We start from the raw sequence: 19,683 nt of genomic DNA, 5'->3' as shown, positions 1-19,683 counted from the left end.
CAAAAGCCCACAGCAACCACAGCTCGCCCTGGAGGGTGCCCTGAAAGCCTCTGGCGTTGTGCGGAACCGCGGCGATCCAGTTTTCATGATTTCATCGGATGGATAATCCTCCGCCTCGTGCACGTGACCATGCTCCTTCCAACCGGCCATCAGGTGCGAGGGACGTTTCGATGGAAATGAAGGAAGACGGCAGCCTGTCATCAGCCCACGGCAGAGCAGATGCCATGTGCTGTTCGGTCCGTGCTTGCATCGCCAATTCATCATGACGAAAAATTACCAGGCACGTCCGCAGCCCGTGCTTGCTCCGCCGCCATGCAAGGGCATTACAGCCATGGATGGGACGACGGATTTGCAGCGTCGGCCGTGTGCCGAATCCCGCCCCGATCTCCGCCCCCTTCTCCGACCACACCGTCTTGCCACAGCCGCCCGCCACGCATCGGACGAGAGCTGCATGACGGCTGTGGCTAAAATAATCGTCCCGCTTGCCAGCTCCTGAGCGATCGGAAGCCAGCTCCTGGACGATTGGAAGCTTCGTCGGGTCGCAAGCTCGCCCAATCGACGGCACCCACATGTACCTGCCGTCGGCTGGCAGAGCATCGTCTCCCGGCCGGCACGAAATCCTGCCGTCGGGCTCGTGCGCGGAGCTCGCCTCGCCGGCCGCACGGCGCTGTCTGTCCAGGCGGCCAGCTGACCAGCTGACCATGGCGGCATGGCCCATCCGGATCCAGCCCCTTCCCACCCGAGCCGTCCCGTTGCTCGTCGCGGCCCAAGGAGCCAAGAGGCAATTGTTGCCCTCGCTTGGCTGGCTGTCCTATTTCCCTGCCGTTCCCGACGAAAAGCTCCCGGGTGTGATGGCTCGTCACGCCGGTCAATTCGTACAGGTCATTCGCTTCCCTACCATGTGGATGCCGTCGTGAAGCCCTCGTCAGGACGGTATTGCATTTGGCTTCTGCAGGACTGCACGGCTCCCGTCTCGCGCTCCGAGATGCCGAGAAAAGTGCGGCCTCGGCGCCGAATGACCCAGTCACTACACCGCACACTGTGTTGTCGTCATGGTACCTACGTGTACGGGGTATGACTTGTACGTCGTCGCGAAACCTGGTTGCTTACATTGCTACTTGGGCGCCTCCAATGCACTGCTCGACACTGCTGGGCGGGCGGCACCAAGCAAGGTGAATGCGCTGACAACACGTACGAAGCGGCGGCTCATTGGCAAATGGGCCGCACGTCAACGTCATTGCCTCGACGATGCCAACGCTTGCTTTCTGAATTGATTTCCATCTTGCGGCATTTTATCCTGCTTCCATCCATAGGACGATGCACCACGTGCCAAAAGAGCATTTGCTCCGATGCCGCACCCGTGGCCAGTCCGGCAAGTATCCTTTGCCACCACCACCCATCATCCCCTGCCGTGATGCCTACGCCGCCCGAAGCTTCTGCTTCGTCCGCTTCCGCCTGCCGCCGACCTCCCTGCCCTCCTCCATCTCGAGCAGCGCCTCACGCTTCTTCTCGCTCACCAGCTTGAGCGCGTCTCGGATGACCCTCGTCTCGAGGTTGACGCCCTCTTCCTTCCACGGCGTCATGTCTCGGCCGACGCGCTTCTCGATGGCCAGCACGAGATCGACGTCCCGCTGGCCGACAAAGGTGACCGCCTCGCCCTTGCGGCCGGCGCGCGCGGTGCGGCCGACGCGGTGGATGTAGTCGTCCGGGTCGCGCGGGACGTCGTAGTTGATGACGAGGCTGACCTCGGGGATGTCGAGACCGCGGGCGGCGACGTCGGTGGCGATGAGGATGCGGGCCGCCGACGCGCGGAACCGCGCGAGGTTGTCGGTTCGCTGCCTCTGCGGGAGCTTCGAGTGCAGCGACGTCACCCGATGCTCGAGAAGGCGAAGCATGTGGTGCAGGAACTCGGCCGTCGTCGTCCGGTTGCAGAAGAGGATGACCGTCTTGTCCTTGTTCGCCTCCGTCAGCAGGAAGACGTGGAGGTAATGCTCCTTGTGGGTGACGGGTATCTGGAGGTGCGACTGCGCGAGCGTCGACGGGATGGCCAGCGTTTGCGTGTCGATCTCGCAGACGAAGACGGGCTGCTTGCCGGCCTTCTGCGGCATGTCCTTGAGGACGCGCACCTCGGGCGTGATGGTGGCGGTGAAGAGCAGCGTCTGGCGCTCCGTCGGCGGCGGCAGGACGCCCAGGCACTCCTCCACGTCCGGCAGCATGCTGCCGGGCCCGGCGGCGTGCAGCAGACGGTCGGCCTCGTCGAGGACGACGAAGCGGACCCTCCTCAGCCCGCATATGGTATCCTCTCCGGACGTCCGGATGTGATCGGCGAGCCGGCCCGGCGTGGCGATGACGATGTGAGGCCTCTGCCCGAGCGCAATCGCCTGCTCGCGCATGTCGGCGCCGCCGGTGACGAGCATGGCCTTGACGCTCTGCGGCGCCGAAATGGCCTTGACCTGCTCGTAGATCTGAAGGGCCAGTTCTCGGGTCGGCGTCAAGATGACGCCAAAGATGGCCGTCGGATCCTCGGCCCACTTCTGAAGGATGGGCACGGCAAAGGCGACCGTCTTTCCGGAACCGGTTCTGCTGCCGCCGATGCAATCCCGACCCTTGAGAATCTCGGGTATGCAAGCCTTTTGGATGCCGGTAGGCCGCTTGATGGCCATGTTGGCGAGGGATTGAACGAGCCACGGCCGGAGCTGCAGAGAGGAGAAGGAGGTGTTTGGATCCGTCGGGGCGAGGATTCGGTTCTGCGAGGACGCAGGTGGTTTGGCACAAGCAGCACCATCCGTCGCGCGCTTTATCCTCGAAGGGGCCACTACTGCCGATCTGATCATGTTGAGCGGTTTAGAGCCGTCGTCGTCGTCGTCGTCGACTTCCATTTGCTTGTCCAGGGGTTGGGGAGAAGTTCGACGTCGCTTCCGAGAAGTTGCATTGTCCAGATAGTCAGATTCCGTCGACTCGGACCCCGATTCGGCCGCCTTGCCGGCGTCGGAGCCTGATTCTTCGTTTTCGGGGTGCGTGCTTCGCATCTTCGTTGCTTCGTTGCTTCGCGGGGCTTGAAAAACAGGAACAGACATGGAATGCCCCCCAATGAGGCCGTATTTTTCGACGCTGGTTGGAAATTTTGGGACCGGGGTGCGATTCTGCCACAAGGCTCCCAGCTGGCAAAAATAGTGGGACTAGGCGGTGGGACGAGGCGGTAGGTCTCTAAGTACTTACAACTAAGAACAACTACTCAAGTACAGCTACAGTACAACTGCAAAAAGTGCAACTGAAACTACTTGAGCAGTGGGGGCATCGTCTCCCGGGAGGGGCATGACGCCGCAGGCAGGAGGAGAGCGTTTCGAGGGTTGCGAATGGAACCCACGTATCAGTCCTGCGACGTCAAGAGGCAAAGAGCAGTTGCAAGCGCTTGTACTCCGTACTGTATGTACATGTAAGTACATGTCCGTACAGTACATGGGTCGGAAAGTGGACAGATACTCTGTGCAAGAAACCCCACTACTCCCTCGATTGCTCGCAATAATACTAATACTTGTTGCAGTCTTGACGAAGGAATGGAGGCTCATCCGAGAGCCAAGCTCGTATTTTTTCTTTGTTCTGCAAACAGTATGGTAATGAGTACTCGCAGTTCTGCATACCTGGACGGAGTACGGAGTACTCCGTACGCCGTTCTCCGCACTTGTGACGTATAGGTGTACACCTACCTGGTATTATTGCATTATTACCCCGAACTTGTATTACTTACTCCGTAGATCCAACTCTCTTCCTGACAAGCAAAGGCTGCAAGTACTGTAATAGTTGTATTTACTTGTATCTGCAGTAGTTGTGATAGAGGTAAGTAAGTACTCCGTAGGTGCACAAGCATATAATACTTAGTTGTGCTTAAGTAGGTGTTCTTGTACACCCAAGCAAGCATATCCTTGTATCCCTACTCCCAGTCTCACCTTGTTCTCGTAGTCATACTTGGTACCAGTACTCTGGTACCCGAGCCCATCGGCACCGCTTGGCCTGATTACGTACTAGCGTCGTTGAAGATGCCTTCGCCGCGGGTAGACGCGCGCCTGCCTTGCGGATGTCGGTCAGCCTGTGGTTCTCCTTCGGCCCCCAATCAATCATGATTCGCACGACAGCCATGGCTCAAGCCAAGCCCTCTAGGCCCAGCCAGCTTCATTCATCGTCGTCCAACGGCGCAGGCTGACCGACCCAGTTTGGGCGCCCGCGGCTTGCGGCGCGACAACGTGGAGCAGTCTCGGACACGGCGGAGTCGATTTTCGTTACCGGAATCGATTTTCGTTACCCGTGCCGACGACTCATGTGGAAAGGAGGAGGCGAGCAAAGGGAAGCGACGGAGGAGGACGGATGTCGGACGTCCTGGACCAAAAAGAAGGATCGGCGCGCCCACGAACGCTTTCCCGTCAATCCACGCCACGACCTCGGCACCGAGAGCCGCCCCAGACCGGCCCGACTCACCACCAATCTGCATGACAGGGGCGGGGGTTTGAGGTCGACCTGCGAGTTGAGCCCGGAGTGCGAGCGACAGGCTACGAGCCTAGCCTAGAGCCTTGTCACGGCCCCCTGACGGGGCCGACAGTGGTCAGTCGTCGCTTTTTAGTGGTCACGCAGCGAAGCGAAAACGAGAGGAAAATGGGTCCCGGCCCCTCATTGGCAGGCGACCGATGCACCAGCAGGGGGAGCAGGGAGGGGGGGGGGCACCGGCCTGCCACGCCCGCTGGAGGTGCCGGCCGCAACTTGACGCGCTGGAGTGATGACTGGACCTAGGCCTACTCCGTGCAAGGACAGCTGTGGGATGGAAGGCCTTCCACCGCTTCAACCGTTACTCCGTAATACCAGCACCAGCGGCGGGGTCGAGCCGCAGGCTCCAGGGAACCATCTCCAGGGAACCACCCCCCCCCCCCCCCCACCCCAAACGCTCCCCTAGCCAGCTCGACCTGCCATCAGCACTCCTCGTCCTCATCCTCACCTTCTTGCCTCGCCGACAGATCCAACGACGCCGATTCACCTTTTTCCCCTCCATCTCCATCGCACTCATCTCTTCTGCCCTGTACCTCCATTCTCCTCCTCGTCCGCCCGGCGCCATCTTCATCATCGGATTGGTCCATGGCCGCTCTGCCTTTCGAGTGCGCTTTCTAGTACTGACTCCAGGTCGTCATTCATTCAGCTCTCCCCTCTCGCCTTGCTCCCCTCTCGCCTCACCTCACGACGAACCGGTCCGGCCCTGTCACGGTCAAAAGACGCGGGCCTATGCGATAGGCAGCTCTTCGCCATTGGATTTTCGGCTGGCGGAAAAGGGCAAACGACGGCGAGTGCTTGAATCGAGGCTCCAGCCGATCCGTCCATCGACTGGTTCCGCCCCTCACAAGCTCGGCCTGGGTGCCCTGTCCTCGCTCGGCCTGCCGCTCCTGCAGCCTCCGACAACCGTCACCACCTCCTTTGAGCCACGACCTGCTGTCCGTCCGACTCGTCCATCCGACTCGTCCACGTAGTCGCTCCTCCGCAACGACCTGCGCTGCGAGCTGCCTCGGCCGGCAAGCGAGCTGCCGCCGTCATGGCTGACTCGTCCCCGTCCCATCCTCAATACGCCGAACCAGCACCTCAACATGTACTTAACTTTTGCCGTTCCCTCCCCTTCCGCCATCTTGACGGATCAGCTAACCTCTTCGCAGCTGCAGCTCTCCACGTCGTCGTCGTCGGCGGCGCCACCCTCCCTCGCAAGCCCGAACCACATCCCCCTCATGTCAACGTCTGCCCCCATACTCCGTCCGGCCATCCCTGGCTCCAGGGGTGGCGGTGGCCGGACGCCGAGACTCGGCCTCGCCATCCCTCCATCGCCCAGCGCGAAACCCGTCGGGAGCCAGTCGATGCAGCCGATGCTGTCGAGACCGGCGCCGCCGGCGCTGCACCTGGCGACTCCCTTGGGCAGTCAAACAACCCCGTATGAGCAGCAGCCGAGGTTGCAGAGTGCCCAGCCGAGCCAATCCACCGACGGTGGCAGCGAGAGCAGCGCCGCTCACTCGAGATCCGGCAGCTTCGGGCCCCTCGATGGCCGCACCAGCAACCCGACCTCGGCCGGTTCCCAATACTCGGCTCTCTCCTTCGCCTCCCAGTACGGCATCCCGGTGTCGAGGGCCCAGGGGACCCCGGACCCCGTGTCGGCCGTCGGGTCCATGTACTCGGAGAGGAGCGAGAGCGGTGTTGCCATGGAGTCCGATGGCAACCTGCAAGGGTTGGAGGCTTTCGACAAGCTGAGCCTGGATCGAGCGAGGAACGCCGACGTCGAGGAGCTCGACGATGATGGCTGGAGGATCGCGAGCCTCGAGAAGAGGGTCGTGGAGCTGGGCAACTTGGGCGAAGGCGCCGGAGGCGCCGTGACCAAGTGCATGCTCAAGGGCGGACAGACCGTCTTTGCCCTCAAGGTGAGATGCAAAGACTCCCCCATCCACGGCCGCCGACGCTGACAAGGGCCACCATTCAGGTCATCACCACCAACCCGGACCCCGACGTCAAGAAGCAGATCGTCAGGGAGCTGGGCTTCAACAAGGAGTGCGCTTCCGATCACATCTGCCGCTACTACGGCGCTTTCGTCGACCCTTCCACCGCCACAATCTCCATCGCCATGGAATTCTGCGAAGGCGGCTCCCTCGACAGCATCTACAAGGAAGTCAAGAGGCTCGGCGGCCGAACGGGCGAAAAGGTGCTGGGGAAGATCGCCGAGGGCGTGCTTGCTGGCTTGACCTACCTGCACACGCGCCGCATCATCCACCGAGACATCAAGCCATCCAACATCCTGCTCTGCCGAGACGGAGCCGTCAAGCTGTGCGACTTTGGCGTCTCCGGCGACTTCGGCACCAAGGGCGAGGCAAACACCTTCATCGGCACCAGCTACTACATGGCGCCCGAGCGCATCACGGGACAGTCGTACACCATCACCTCCGACGTCTGGTCCACTGGCGTCACCTTGCTCGAGGTGGCCCAGCACCGCTTCCCCTTTCCGGCCGACGGCACCGAGATGCAGCCCAAGGCCGGCCTCATCGACCTGTTGACGTACATCGTCCGACAGTCGGTGCCGAAGCTCAAGGATGAGCCTGACAATGACGTGTACTGGAGCGACAACTTCAAATACTTCATCGAGTGCTGGTACGGCGAACCCCCTACCCCCGAACCCCTCCTCCCCTTCCCACCCGTCCACCTGCCGGACGGTGCGCTGACACGCTTGGACAGCTTGGAGAAGCAACCCAACCGTAGGGCGAGTCCCTGGAAGATGATGGAGCACCCGTGGATGGTGGAGATGCGCTCCAAGCGCGTCAACATGGTCAAGTATCTGTCCTTTGTGTGGGGATGGGAAGGAGTGCCTCCTGCGGCATGAATCGCTCTCTTGTTCTGGGGGGGCGTGAGAGCCGCGCCCTCGGGTAGTCCGGACACGCATCTCCAACTCATCACATGACCCATCACGCAGGACGACGTACGGGTCGGCGACTTGACGAGCTGGCCATGACTGAAAAATGTAAAGCTATACGGAGAGCCTCGGCACCATCGTCGACGCCAAGCTCATGAATTCGAGTCACCCACGATACATTGTTGGGGTGGGTGGACGGAGCCTTGTTTGAGCGAATCGCTTTACTTGATAGCAGAAGGGCAATTTTGCATTCTGGGAGCTGGGCTGTTATGACTTGTTGCTTGAAAACTAATGATATGATGTGGCGTGGATCAGCCTTGTTCCATTTCGCCCTTGCTGGCTGCTGTTGCTTTCCCACTCGCCGATATCATCAAGTTTGAGGCACGCGGCGGGGTGGCATCGATTGTCTCCGTGTGTACGGAGTAGCTGCTACTCGACGGCTGTGTTCGGTACAGAATTCAATCGTGTCACACATCACGCGGCTGTTTCCGACAATGTCCCGTCAGCGTCGGGAACATCACCCATGAGTTCTCTCAGCGTGACCGTGGCGTAGGCACTGCTTCCGAGCTGGAACTTGACGATGGCGGCGATCTTGGTCGGTTCAGGCTCAGGCGCCTCCCTCTCGCCGCCGTCGCCGACCTCGGCTACCGGTGCAGCCTCGTCCTTGACACACTCGTCCACCGCTTCTGCAGTGGCGCCCTCGGCCTTGGCCCTCTTGCCAGAAACGCCCTCGGCACCCTCCTCGTCATCCCTGCGCTTGCGCTTGCTGTCGTTGCCCCTGGTGGTGGCCTTGACAATGTCGAGGTCCGTGGGGTGCATCTGTTCCGTGTCCTCCGAGTACAGCTTGAAGCTGATGGTCGGCGGGGCGAGGAAGCGATTCATGAGCTTGCGATAGCGGCCGGGGAGGCTGAACTCGCGACGCCTGCGACGCATGTTTGTCGGGTCTAACCCACCGTTCTCGTGGCGGCCCATGAATTCCTTGTAAAACTCGCCGATTTCGTTGTCCGGGTATATGACGTCGTACCCAGGGGTGGGTAGGACGACGTCGTGGATCGTAAAGCGACCGCTTGAGGCTTCTTCCTCACTCAAGGGCCTCGCGCGTACTGCGGCCTCGTCTTCGTCGTCGATGGGATGGACAATGCCATCGTCATCCTCGTCCTGGTTCTCCTCGCCGGCGGGCGGTACGGCCCCGGCTTCGGCGATGACGAGGTCACCCTTGATGACGGTGCCGCCGTGTTGTTGCCACCGCCGGCTCGCTGTATGGTTCCAGACGTAGGACTGGTACGCGTGGAGGTACATGGACCGAAGGCCTCTCGTGATGTGCACCAGCGCACCGGAGTGGTCCTTTTGCGATCCGTTTCCCTGCCTCGTCAAGTGGCGAAGGACGCAGGTCTCGGCAGAATACCTGGGCGGGATCAGCTTGACTGCCTTTTCAGGATCCTGTCCCGTCTTGTACAGCATGCAGGCCTGGTGTCGGAGGTATTCGTCCCTCTTCGTCGCCTCTGTGGGCAATAGGCCGTCCGCTGCCTTCTGGGCAATCTCGGGGTCGTAGCTCAGGACCGCCAAGACGGCCTGCTCCATCTTGTCGGCTAGTATCAGCTGGCCGATCTGGTGGGTGCCGACTTGGTGGGTGCCGAAGCGCTGATGGCCAAAGTAGTTTATCCAACCATGGGCCGCCATGTGCTCCATGGCCTTCTGAACATTTGCCTTCATCGTCTCGAGCCTCTCGGAGACGGAATTCTCTGCACCGTTGCCCACGATGGCGCAGTTCTTGAGCGTGATGACGAACTCGTTGCCCCGGAGCTGGCCGAGGTGAATGGGTTCATCACGGTACTCGTAATTACCGGTCGCGACGCCCCATATCTTTCCGTTCGTGCCCGCCAAGGCTCGCTTGTTCGCGTGTCGAACAGAACATCTCTGCGAGGTCGAAGCCCGTCGGTCCTTGGTTCCGGCATAGCCGACGGCTTGGGGTCTCGCGCGAAGCATGCGCGCTATCTGGTTGACGGCATCCATGGTGTCGCGGTTGTCCTTGTAGAGCGTGAAGTGGAGATATTCCCCCGCAGGCGTTGCGTCTGTTTCGGCGCGCGTACCTCTTGGTTTCCGCTTGTTCTTCTTTTTCCAAGACTTGAGGGCGATGATGGCACCAGAGTCGTCGGTGGTGGTTCCAATCTTGGACTGGAAGATGCGACGGATCTCGCCATGGATTTGGCCGCGCTTCGACTTGTCATCCAGCGGCCCGGACTTGACCTGTGTCATTTCCTGGTCATTCTCGCCCATGGTGCCTTGGAATAGTTTCACCAAGTCTTGGGCAAACTTTTCGCCGGCGAGGCTGGTGAGAACGGCAATGTCTTTGGGAGGAACCACCTCTACGGGTTCGGTCGGACCTGGCTCGGAATTATGCGATTCTTCGGGCTTCCGTTGCGCTTCCGTCCTTTTCTGCTCCTGGGTTTTGTCGATCCGCTGGGGAGATTTAGCTCGAGGGTTCGTACATCGTCGTCGTGACAGGACGGCGTCGTACCTGTCTCGGGTCTTCTCCCAGTCCAATGCATCGCAAATGTACGACCGTACCATCTTCGCTGATCTCATTTACCTGAAAGTCCGAAAATCTGGGGTAGTGGTAAGCCAGATGCATTTCTAGGCGAGAGAGCAACCCCTCAATCGAAGACCGTGTTCGACGTACCGAGCCCGCTGCTCGCCAGTCCAGGCGAAAGAGAGGGGCGTGGCTCTCTGCGTGATGCCAATTGATTCTGAGTGAGATGCGGTCCCGCGCACGTTGTGATGCGTCCGGTCGCCCATTGCACCCATTGTCCCCTAGGCTGGTAATGCGATGAAGAAAGAGAATCCAAGTAGCCTGTGTGGAGTGGAAGGAGGGACTTGGATGCTTGAAGTTGCCGCGGGCATTTTTGCGACGTCCGTTATCCGGGCAGGACTGGGGTTGGTGTCATTTACAGAAGGCGGTGAGACGCAATTCAGCTTTCAATAATTTGGAGCGGGCAGGCGGTGTGAATTTTGCCAGGCGAAAGTACTGTACGAAGTACAGTATTACTTGAACTACTTATACTTATTCGGAGTAATAATTACGGAGTTTGGAGTACGGATATATTTATATTATCAAGCATTTTGTACCACCGCCTATTTATTTACAAGTATCGTACCAACACCATCGACGTATTGGAAATACTTACCAGTTATTTACTGCAATTACTCCTTTCTTTAAACGTACTGTTAACTACTAGGTAGTACACTGGTAATCATTCTTAGGTATCAGTATTCCGTATCGCACTTGAGCCGCCTATTCCCCTAGCTGTCTTGTTCCTTTCCAGGACGGTTGTTGCGCACGAAGATATTAAACAATCCATCCAACTCGTCATATGAATTATTACTACCAACTCGCCGGTCTAGTCACAGATTTCATTGGCAGGAAATGACTTTTTAGTCGGGAAATTTGCGAGCATCATTCGCTACGAATGAACAGCTTCCATCTGCATCCGCCTAGCCTACCTTCCTTTGAACGGCCTTCACCCTTTCCGGGAGGCTCAGCCAACCCTCGTAGGCAAACAAGGCAACAATGGTGCAACACAACACGCTTTCACTGTTAGGCGACCGCACCTGCTCCTACGATCAACTCCTGCTGGACAGTTTCCCCTTGTTGAGTGGTCGCAGTGCATTAAGATGCTTCCGGATCAAGTTCGAAATCACATATTTCAACCAACGACGCATCTGCACGTGTTGACCGCAGCCAGGTCGACGCATCAGGTCGACGCAGCATGGCCAGTATCAAGAATGTCCAACGAACCGCGACTCTAGCTGGGGCTTCGACAGATCACATGTCCGGTGAAAATGATGAACTTGTCCCCTCCGACGAGCCTTGCAGCGTGCCCCTCGGAGAGAGGTGTTCGTTTCATGGCCGTCGCAAAGACGGTTGGAATGAGAAAGTGCTACTGAAGCTCTGTGATGACGCTCGTGCAAATCTCACCGAGGGGAGGATGACAGAGTCTTTGTTGGGAAGGGTCATGGATTTTATCTTGGCTGCCGTCGAGGACGAATCTCGCGGCAGTGGCAGCATGATGCTCGAAATGGATGTCATACGAAACGCTCGGCTTGACAAGCTGCTAGCGGACATTATGAGCTGGGAAACCAGCAGGACGATGCAAGTTTCCCAACGCCAATGGGTCTTTTCCAGCGTCGAGGAGCTCCAGCGGCTGTGGCAGACACGCTTCCGAAACGCATACTTTGAGCTCGACAACATGCGCTATTACAATCTGTACACGACAGGTCTACTTCGAGACATCGTATTAAACCCCGACAGCAACGACGACTCGGTCTTGTGGCGCACGAGGCATCGCAGCGCGCTCTCGGAAGCGGAGGAAAACCTCCATTACACGGCTGGAGAGTGCGACTGGTTTCCCTCCCCGGCATGGAAACGTAGCAGATGGGCTAACGCCTCGCAGCTAGTGGTTGAACATGGCCTGCGCCTATCGAGACGGCATCGTCGGCGGCACGACGGAAACCCCGACCAAATCCAGGTACGGTTTGACGGCACTACCACTCTTGCATGGCAGGGAAGACATCAACACTCCTCCCGGAATGGTCAAATACACGCGAGAGGGACGAGCATCCGACATGCATGTTTCCCTCATATCGCAAGTCGGGACCCAAGTGCGGATTCTTCGGGGGTGCAACCTGAAGAGCCCCCTTGCGCCCGAGGCCGGAATTCGATACGATGGCCAGTAGGTTTCGGACATGATGCGGCGGTGGAGAAGGGAGATGAACGCTGACGGTGGCAGATACATCCTACGACAGTACGGCCAGAAACTGGACCGGGAAACCGGACTGCACAGGCTCGTCTTGATCCTCGAGCGAGTACCGGGCCAGATCTTGTTGGACAGACTTGTCATGATTCCTCGACCGTCCCAGCTCGATGACTGGCACCTGTTTCAAAGGTACGAGGGTGAGATAATGCGGTATATGCGAGGGGAACAAGGATACTTGGAATGGAAAGCTGCCGAAGAAGAGCAGAAGGTGGATATCGGGCAGTGGAAGCAGGCTTTGGGGAGGGCAATGGAGCTGAAGCTCTTGGGACAAGGCGAGGCCGGCCGATGAGGCAGGCTGCCGAATGCGTTGGCTGTAATAGATTGGCTGGCATGTTGCAACTTACCAGTGCGACACAAAACAAACCAGCCAATCCCTTCGTCGCTCTTCAAGTATGTATTTCAATACCGAGAGACGTCGGGGAGTGAGCATTTCATACTTGGATGCGCCGTGAGCACGCTGACAAGCATCCATCCGAACGATCTGATGTGCCGCAGCTGAATCATGGCACTGCGCCCTCACCTCGCAAGTCGCTCTCTCATCGACTGACGGGATCCGACGCACCGACGCACATGGTTCAAGTCAATTTTCGCCGCCGAGCCTCGAGAGGTCCAAAACGGAGGTGCAGGCTCGGCTTGCAAGCATGGTTGGCCGGCGCTGAGAGCAACGCCCCGAGGCGAGTGCGCGTGGATTGGTGGTTCGTTTTGGCCTGTGCAGCGAACACATCTGGCTCGGTCACCGTCACAGGGGGTTGGGTCATTTAATACAGCGGTTGAACACACTTCTAGCGTGTGGAGGACCCATCCCCAGCAGGGAGGGGGCACCTTTTTCCGCTGCGATGCTGGCACAGGGCGTGAACCGCATCGGGCACATCCCATCAGCAACAACCATCATGGGTAAAAACGACAAGAAAGGCAGCGACAAGCCGGCGGCCAAGGGCAAGGCCGGCGGCGACAAGGAGGCCGGCGGCGGTAAATCCAAGGGCGCGCAGTCCATCAACGTTCGCCATATTCTGGTAGGCGACTCCTACTTTCTCACTGATCACTCTCTCCCCGCAAGGCACACGAACCCCCGCCATCGCATGCAATGGCCACGGAGGGAGGAATTTCCTTTCAGCCTCCCTGCTGTCTACACCCCCGCCATGCGTCATCAATGATCTGACATTCGAGCCGACGCAGTGTGAGAAGCATGCCAAAAAGGAGGAGGCTTTGGCCAAGCTCAACGAAGGCGTCAAGTTTGACGAGGTCGCTCGCACCTACTCCGAGGACAAGGCGAGGCAAGGTACGGACGCCGCTTGTTGGATCCCCCGCCACGCTCTTAGCTGACCAACCAACATAAAGGGGGCTCTCTTGGGTGGAAGAGCAAGGGGAGCTTGGATCCCACGTTCGAGGAGGTTGCCTTTGCGCTCGAGCCAAGCACGACCAACAGCCCCAAGATTGGCGAGGCCAAAACGGGGTTCGGATATCACATTATCATGGTACGGCAGGCGGAAGCATCCCTCATACCAACGTGCCGTGTGTCCCGACTGACATGCACGTGCTTTCCAGGTCGAGGGGCGCAAGTAGCATCTGATACGAATACGGTACGAGTGTTCGTCGCGCAAAGTCACAAGTGGCCATTCCGAATCGAGCAGGGTCAGTCCACAGCTGGGGAAGTCGGTTTTACTCCTTGTATCCATTTCCTTCCGCTCATGCAAGGTTGATCGTGTCACATGAGGCCTGTCCCAAATCCAGATGCCAACTGAAGTAGCTAGAGCACAACCACGAGTGTCGTTTCCCAGCGGTCTCGAAAAAAAAAACAAGGCCGCGCCTCTATACCCTTCGAATTAACGCCGTTGATGAGCAGCTTACTGCGAGGTCTGGAAGTAGTTGAGGAGGATGGAGCGCTCCTGCGACTCCTCACCCCAGTCCTTGACAACGACGCAAGAGCAGTTGACGACCTTGCGGGCGTTACCCTCACGGTCGAGGACACCTGCGAAACTGTGTAAGCAATCGTCCAGAAGTCGTCGGCATTTCCCGTCCTTTCGCGCGCGGGGATTACGTACAGAGACCGGCCCACTCGCCGAGCTGCTTGCCGTCCTGGACCTTGATCAGGGGGATCTTGTGCTCGTCGCAGAGAGCGATGACGAGCTTCTTGTAGGCCTCCTCCTCGCAGTTCTCGTTCAGGACGCACATGTGAGCCTGGCGGCGGTCGAGGGCCTTGGAAGCCTCGCGGAGACCACGGGCAAGACCATCGTGCGTCAGAGACAGCTTCAGAACACCCTTGAGGGCGTCCAAGACGGTCATCTGACCCTTGGGGGCATCGGCGGAAACCTCAACCTCCTCGGAGACCTCGGGAACGGTGTTGTCTTCTACGTCCGACTTTCCATCCGTTAGCGCCATAGATCGAAAGGAATTCAACAAACGACCATGGAAGGCCAAGGCCAGCCACTGCGCTCTGGCCGAAAAGGCACAGCAAGGCGCAACGGCGGCGTCGTTGGGCAAAGGCCAGGGGAGGCGTAACACACCATCTTGAATGTATATCTTGTCGGGCGATCCTCGAAGATTTAATGTCAATAGTTGGGGGGGGGAGGGGAAAGAATGCGAGCGACAAATTTTACGTCGAGTATTGATGTGTCTGGGGCTGGGGCTCAGGGTAACGAGGTTTTGCCGAAGCGAACCCGAACCCGTACGGTGCGCGCACAATTAGGGCAATCTGTCGTGCACGGACCACAAGGGCACGTAGATGCTCCACTTTCCACTCGACGCACCGAATGGGCGTCACGACGGAGCGGAATCTTCTTTTCCAGCATCGTGACTTTGCCCTCCTCACGACGATTTACGATCAACTCTTGCGAGGTATGTATGACTCCAACCGCCGACAGCGATTCGGATCCAGCTGGATGATGCCTTTTGTCGCGGCGGAAGAGAGCAATCCTCAGCCCCGCCCTCGGTGAGGCCGGCCACGGATTATGTGACGACAAGCCGATGGCGGGCGCTCTGGATACGCTCTTCTTCTTCAGTAATGAGCGGCAGAACCCTCCTCGACCGATCGCCGAGGGCACTCTCCTTGCTCACGGCCGTGCGGAGGCTAACAATGCTGCGTTTTTTTCGGACAGATACCTCATTTCCCCTTTGACTTGAGAATCTCCAACCCAAAATACCGCCAAGATGGTTCGCACTTCGGTTCTCCACGACGCCCTCAACTCGATCAACAATGCCGAGAAGAGTGGCAAGCGCCAGGTCCTGATCCGACCTAGCTCCAAGGTCATTGTCAAGTTCCTCCAGGTCATGCAGCGCCACGGTACGTGCACGAGTTGTCCTGTATTCCGTCCAAATCTGTTCCGTCCTGCCCTGTTCTTGTCAATTCCGCGACTTGCTTTGCTTCCCATGACCATTCGGTATGATAACTAGGGCGACGGCCGACTCTGCACCACGGCCCAGCCCCTATAAGTTACCGATATATCATCCAATTTTGCGGTCGTCTTGGAATCGTTGCTTCTGCACTCTCTTCACTATCAGCGCAAGTCTATCGCAACATCGCTAACGCAATTCTTCGCAGGCTACATTGGCGAGTTCGAGGAGGTCGACGACCACCGCTCCGGCAAGATTGTCGTTCAGCTGAACGGCCGTCTCAACAAGACCGGTGTCATCTCTCCCCGCTACAACGTCCGTCTGGCCGATCTCGAGAAGTGGGTCGTCAAGCTGCTGCCCGCCCGTCAGTTCGGCTATGTCATTCTGACCACCTCGGCTGGTATCATGGACCACGAGGAGGCCCGCCGCAAGCACGTCGCCGGCAAGATCATTGGCTTCTTCTACTAGACGGAAAACGGAGCGGGAAATTGGAGGTTGGCGCACAGTCGGCGTTACGGGGTCGTCACGGTGACAATACCATAGCGGACATTGGCCATGGCCGCGCAGTCGAGCCTTGTCAATGAACATGTGTCATTTCGCCAAGTTTTGCGCGAAACTTCACCCACAAGATGAACTGGTAGCCTGGAGATGCGAATGTTGCTCATCGTCTGCCTTGCTGTGAATGCTCTCCAACCGACTCGGCAACATCGGTGCGAATGGAAGGATTGGTTCAAATTGCTGCGAGTGTCGCATGCTCGAAACATCCATCTTGGACGACTTCACGACAAAGGGATGCGTTTACGTACATCTACCCGGATATCCCACGTGCGGGACACACCCGACATCTTACCTGCAGAGTATCAATTGTACGTACAAGTAGAGCTGTCGTTCCCCTGCTGTTAGGTGTATGTCGCTCTATCAATCGCATCGCATCCGACGTTCTCGAAGCGGAAAGGAAGGTATTGCAAGATACGACGCGCTATAACATATCCCCTGGGGGAATCTGGATCTCCGACTCAAGGTGTAAGAGATGAACGGTGATTGAAGTAGAATGCACCCCAAAATATCTATGAATAACGAGTACTGAAGGCTTCGATCTTGCTTGGACAATTTTCGGATTTAGTTTATCGTGCTAATTGCTGTTTGAATTGAAGATATACGATAGGACAGTACTGTAGTACGGACTGGCTTGCAAAATACCCAAGCTCGCCTTTGACCCTCACGATGTGCAATTGAAGTCAACTCTGGAAGAAGGAAGCAGGTTCTTGATAGTACTTTAAACAGGGTATCCTCGATACCTGTTGAAGATGCCGATGCTATGTCCGGATAGAACAACCGATATTACATTGCTGAAGAAGATCTTTGTTGGAAATGAAAAGATTATTCCGGATGCATCGAATGATAAATCTTTTTTGCGTATGAGTAATGCATGAAATGGTCTTCCAGATCGAGGTATTTGCACTGGATTGTGAACGATAGCGCCGAGCAATGCGCGTACTGCTAGAGTGGATACCCCTTCTTCAATCGCTACAGTACTGTACATTCTGAAAAGCCTGAACCTGAATCGTAAAGAGCAAAAAATTTAGTTCTCTTATGTGGGCTCTAGGGTTTTTTTTTTAGCATTACTGGAGGCATACTCCGTAGTTCGGCTTGGAATAGCGTTTTGAAGGTTGAAGGATATTTATTGTACGGAGTAAAGTTGACGCGTTTGCAGATCGCGATGAATATGGGTCGGGACTTTTGTTCCCCCACTGTACTCCGTAAGTACTGTACTGTATCCGTACAGTGACCTAATTCATCACCTACCGACCCTCTACGGAGTAGTGGACCCCCTATACGGTCTGCTTGTCCTGTATTCCTCCCAAGTACTTCTTTGTTTCTCGCCTCGACACCATATCGGCTCCTGGCGTGACGCGCGGCAAAGGCCATGTTCCCTGTTGACGACTGCCTCGCTCGCCGATAACCTCTTCCGCGCATCTATGCATCTATCTGTACGGGTACAGGTACAATTCGGCTGAATGCAATAACAGTGGGAGCTGACGACAGGGCCTTGAAACTCGCCCACACCATTCCCAGGTCCGAGTTGGCTGGCGATGCTGCCTTGGCCGGGAATGATGCGACGGCGACAGTGCATTTCCCTCCTTGTCATCGCCTCCTTCATCTTCCTCGCATATTCTGTACTCCAGCTGTCCAAACATGGCGCGAGGCACGTGGTCCAATCTACCCCGAAGGAAGCCAGTGAGGTACAGCCAGCGACACAAGTCGAGTGGGAGGATGCACCAAAGGTCACAGGTGGCCCGAGGCCGAAACCGGTCCCCGGAACGGACTCGCATCCGATTGAGTATATCATGAAAACCGCCCGGAGTGACTTTGAGGACGTCAGGAAGAAACAGTCCAAGACGTTGCCGGAGGCGGTTGAGGAGTACCGCAAGCGATACGGGATCCCTCCGCCGCCACACTTTGACAAGTGGTTCGACTTTGCCCAGAGGAACAAGGTACAGCTGGTGGACGAGTTCGATACCATTCATCACTTGATCACACCCTTCTGGGGCCTGAAGCCGAAGACGATACGCGCGAGGGCCAAGGAAGCGCTGGGATACGACAATGCCCTGATCGGAGTCGCCATACGGAATCACAAGGTTTCTTACATCAACGGCGGTGAGGAGTGGCAGCGCCATGCGACCGAGAGCATGATGGCCAAGTTCATCCAGTACCTGCCTGACATGGACTTGGCATTCAACATCCATGACGAACCACGCGTCGTCGTGCCGCACGACGATCTCTCTCGCCTCTTCACCAAGGCACGCAACGAGAATATGCCTGCAGCGATGGCCAACAAGAATCCCGTCAACGACTACTCGCGCACCGCGCCCGAGCTGCACAGCGGCAAGATGTTTCAGGAGACCAAGCTCACTCGATTCAATGTCTTCGCCCATCAGCCGACCTGGACGCACTCGCGGGTGTCGTGCCCGCCCGACAGCCCGGCGAGAATTCTCGACGATGAGCGAGCAGACGACGTGAGCCGATACGGTGTCAGCGATCTCGGTTTCGTCTACAATGCCACCGCCATGTCCGACATCTGCCTCACTCCCTCTCTCGGCTCGACATACGGCTTCTTTGACCGACCCAACGCTTACAACGTCGTCCACGATCTCTTTCCCATCTTTTCGCAATCCAAGATCTCGTCCTACAATGACCTCGTCTACCCGTCCCCCTGGTACTGGCACCAGAAGGTCGCCTACAAGGAGAACAGGGACAAAGCCTGGGCCGACAAGCAGGATCGCCTTTACTGGCGAGGTTCCACCACGGGCGGTTTCAGTCGCAACGGAGGCTGGAGGCGACAGCATCGGCAGAATTTCGTGAAGAAGATCAACGCCGGCGATGAAGCCTATGTCATGGTCAACAAGGGCTCCGATGGCGAGAAGAGCGCCAAGTGGGAGGTCAAAAAGGTACCGCGCGGCGACTATCGCAACCTCATTGACGTTCACTTCACCCACGTCGGCCAATGCGATCCCGGCGACTGCGACGCGCAGGCCCAGTTTTTCGACCTCGCCGATCACGTAAACCAGCAGGACGCCTGGGGCTACAAGTACCTCCTCGACATCGACGGCAACGCCTTCTCCGGTCGCTTCTACGCCTTCCTCCAGAGTAAGAGCCTGACGTTTAAGCTCTCAGTCTTCCGTGAGTGGCACTCCGAATGGCTTAAGCCTTGGGTCCACTTTGTCCCTCTCAGCCTTCAGGGCGACGACTGGCTCGAGGCGGTGCGCTTCTTCGCCGACGGCAGTCGAGGTAATCGAGAGGCCGAAGAGATCGCCATCACGAGCAAGGAGTGGGCCAACAAGGTGCTCCGCAAGGAGGACATGGAGGTCTGGTTCTTTCGCCTCCTGCTAGAGTGAGCACCCGCCCCCGACATCCCATTTTCCCCCAAATCCAGCCGCGCTGACAGACTGGGAAAGGTATGGACGGGTCATCGACGATCAGAGAGCCGTGATTGGCTTTGATCCATTGACCGCGGACAAGAAGCTGTAGAGGGGCTAACCTATGTGTATGTAAAAACCAAATAGAGGGCAGCTGCGTGTCAGAACGACTTGATGGATATGTAGGTGCTTCACGACAGACAGG

General features: G+C 57.7%; 8 protein-coding genes across 8 annotated transcripts; 5 read left to right on the top strand and 3 right to left on the bottom strand.

Moving 5' to 3' along the window:
* Positions 1 to 1,418: 1,418 nt before the first annotated feature.
* DCS_01166 (uncharacterized protein) lies at positions 1,419 to 3,029 on the bottom strand (the record flags this gene model as incomplete). Its single annotated transcript, XM_040798501.1, has 1 exon — positions 1,419 to 3,029. The coding sequence occupies one exon, from the start codon at positions 3,027 to 3,029 to the stop codon at positions 1,419 to 1,421; it is 1,611 nt and encodes a 536-aa protein (XP_040659384.1).
* A 2,540-nt stretch (positions 3,030 to 5,569) lies between these two features.
* DCS_01165 (putative MAP kinase kinase) lies at positions 5,570 to 7,387 on the top strand (the record flags this gene model as incomplete). Its single annotated transcript, XM_040798500.1, has 3 exons — positions 5,570 to 5,623; positions 5,688 to 6,437; positions 6,497 to 7,387. The coding sequence occupies 3 exons, from the start codon at positions 5,570 to 5,572 to the stop codon at positions 7,385 to 7,387; spliced, it is 1,695 nt and encodes a 564-aa protein (XP_040659383.1).
* Positions 7,388 to 7,891: 504 nt separating this feature from the next.
* On the bottom strand, positions 7,892 to 9,988 carry DCS_01164 (pseudouridine synthase TruD/Pus7; the record flags this gene model as incomplete). The annotated part of the gene is made up of 1 exon (XM_040798499.1): positions 7,892 to 9,988. The coding sequence occupies one exon, from the start codon at positions 9,986 to 9,988 to the stop codon at positions 7,892 to 7,894; it is 2,097 nt and encodes a 698-aa protein (XP_040659382.1).
* A 1,196-nt stretch (positions 9,989 to 11,184) lies between these two features.
* DCS_01163 (uncharacterized protein) lies at positions 11,185 to 12,520 on the top strand (the record flags this gene model as incomplete). Its single annotated transcript, XM_040798498.1, has 2 exons — positions 11,185 to 11,943; positions 12,152 to 12,520. 2 exons carry the CDS (start codon positions 11,185 to 11,187, stop codon positions 12,518 to 12,520), a joined length of 1,128 nt encoding a protein of 375 aa, XP_040659381.1.
* Positions 12,521 to 13,121: 601 nt separating this feature from the next.
* DCS_01162 (putative peptidyl-prolyl cis-trans isomerase nima-interacting 4) lies at positions 13,122 to 13,794 on the top strand (the record flags this gene model as incomplete). Its single annotated transcript, XM_040798497.1, has 4 exons — positions 13,122 to 13,244; positions 13,408 to 13,510; positions 13,570 to 13,706; positions 13,777 to 13,794. 4 exons carry the CDS (start codon positions 13,122 to 13,124, stop codon positions 13,792 to 13,794), a joined length of 381 nt encoding a protein of 126 aa, XP_040659380.1.
* A 281-nt stretch (positions 13,795 to 14,075) lies between these two features.
* Positions 14,076 to 14,738, bottom strand: DCS_01161 (40S ribosomal protein S12; the record flags this gene model as incomplete). Its single annotated transcript, XM_040798496.1, has 3 exons — positions 14,076 to 14,200; positions 14,274 to 14,589; positions 14,736 to 14,738. The coding sequence occupies 3 exons, from the start codon at positions 14,736 to 14,738 to the stop codon at positions 14,076 to 14,078; spliced, it is 444 nt and encodes a 147-aa protein (XP_040659379.1).
* A 640-nt stretch (positions 14,739 to 15,378) lies between these two features.
* Positions 15,379 to 16,029, top strand: DCS_01160 (putative ribosomal protein S15a.e.c10, cytosolic; the record flags this gene model as incomplete). The annotated part of the gene is made up of 2 exons (XM_040798495.1): positions 15,379 to 15,511; positions 15,770 to 16,029. The coding sequence occupies 2 exons, from the start codon at positions 15,379 to 15,381 to the stop codon at positions 16,027 to 16,029; spliced, it is 393 nt and encodes a 130-aa protein (XP_040659378.1).
* Positions 16,030 to 17,675: 1,646 nt separating this feature from the next.
* On the top strand, positions 17,676 to 19,457 carry DCS_01159 (glycosyltransferase family 90 protein; the record flags this gene model as incomplete). The annotated part of the gene is made up of 1 exon (XM_040798494.1): positions 17,676 to 19,457. One exon carries the CDS (start codon positions 17,676 to 17,678, stop codon positions 19,455 to 19,457), a length of 1,782 nt encoding a protein of 593 aa, XP_040659377.1.
* Positions 19,458 to 19,683: the final 226 nt, after the last annotated feature.

This window comes from Drechmeria coniospora, chromosome 01, assembly GCF_001625195.1.
Source record: "Drechmeria coniospora strain ARSEF 6962 chromosome 01, whole genome shotgun sequence".
NCBI classification, from domain to species: domain Eukaryota; kingdom Fungi; phylum Ascomycota; class Sordariomycetes; order Hypocreales; family Ophiocordycipitaceae; genus Drechmeria; species Drechmeria coniospora.
Note: the sequence above shows the minus strand (reverse complement) of the source record. Positions and strands in the feature narration are given on the sequence as shown.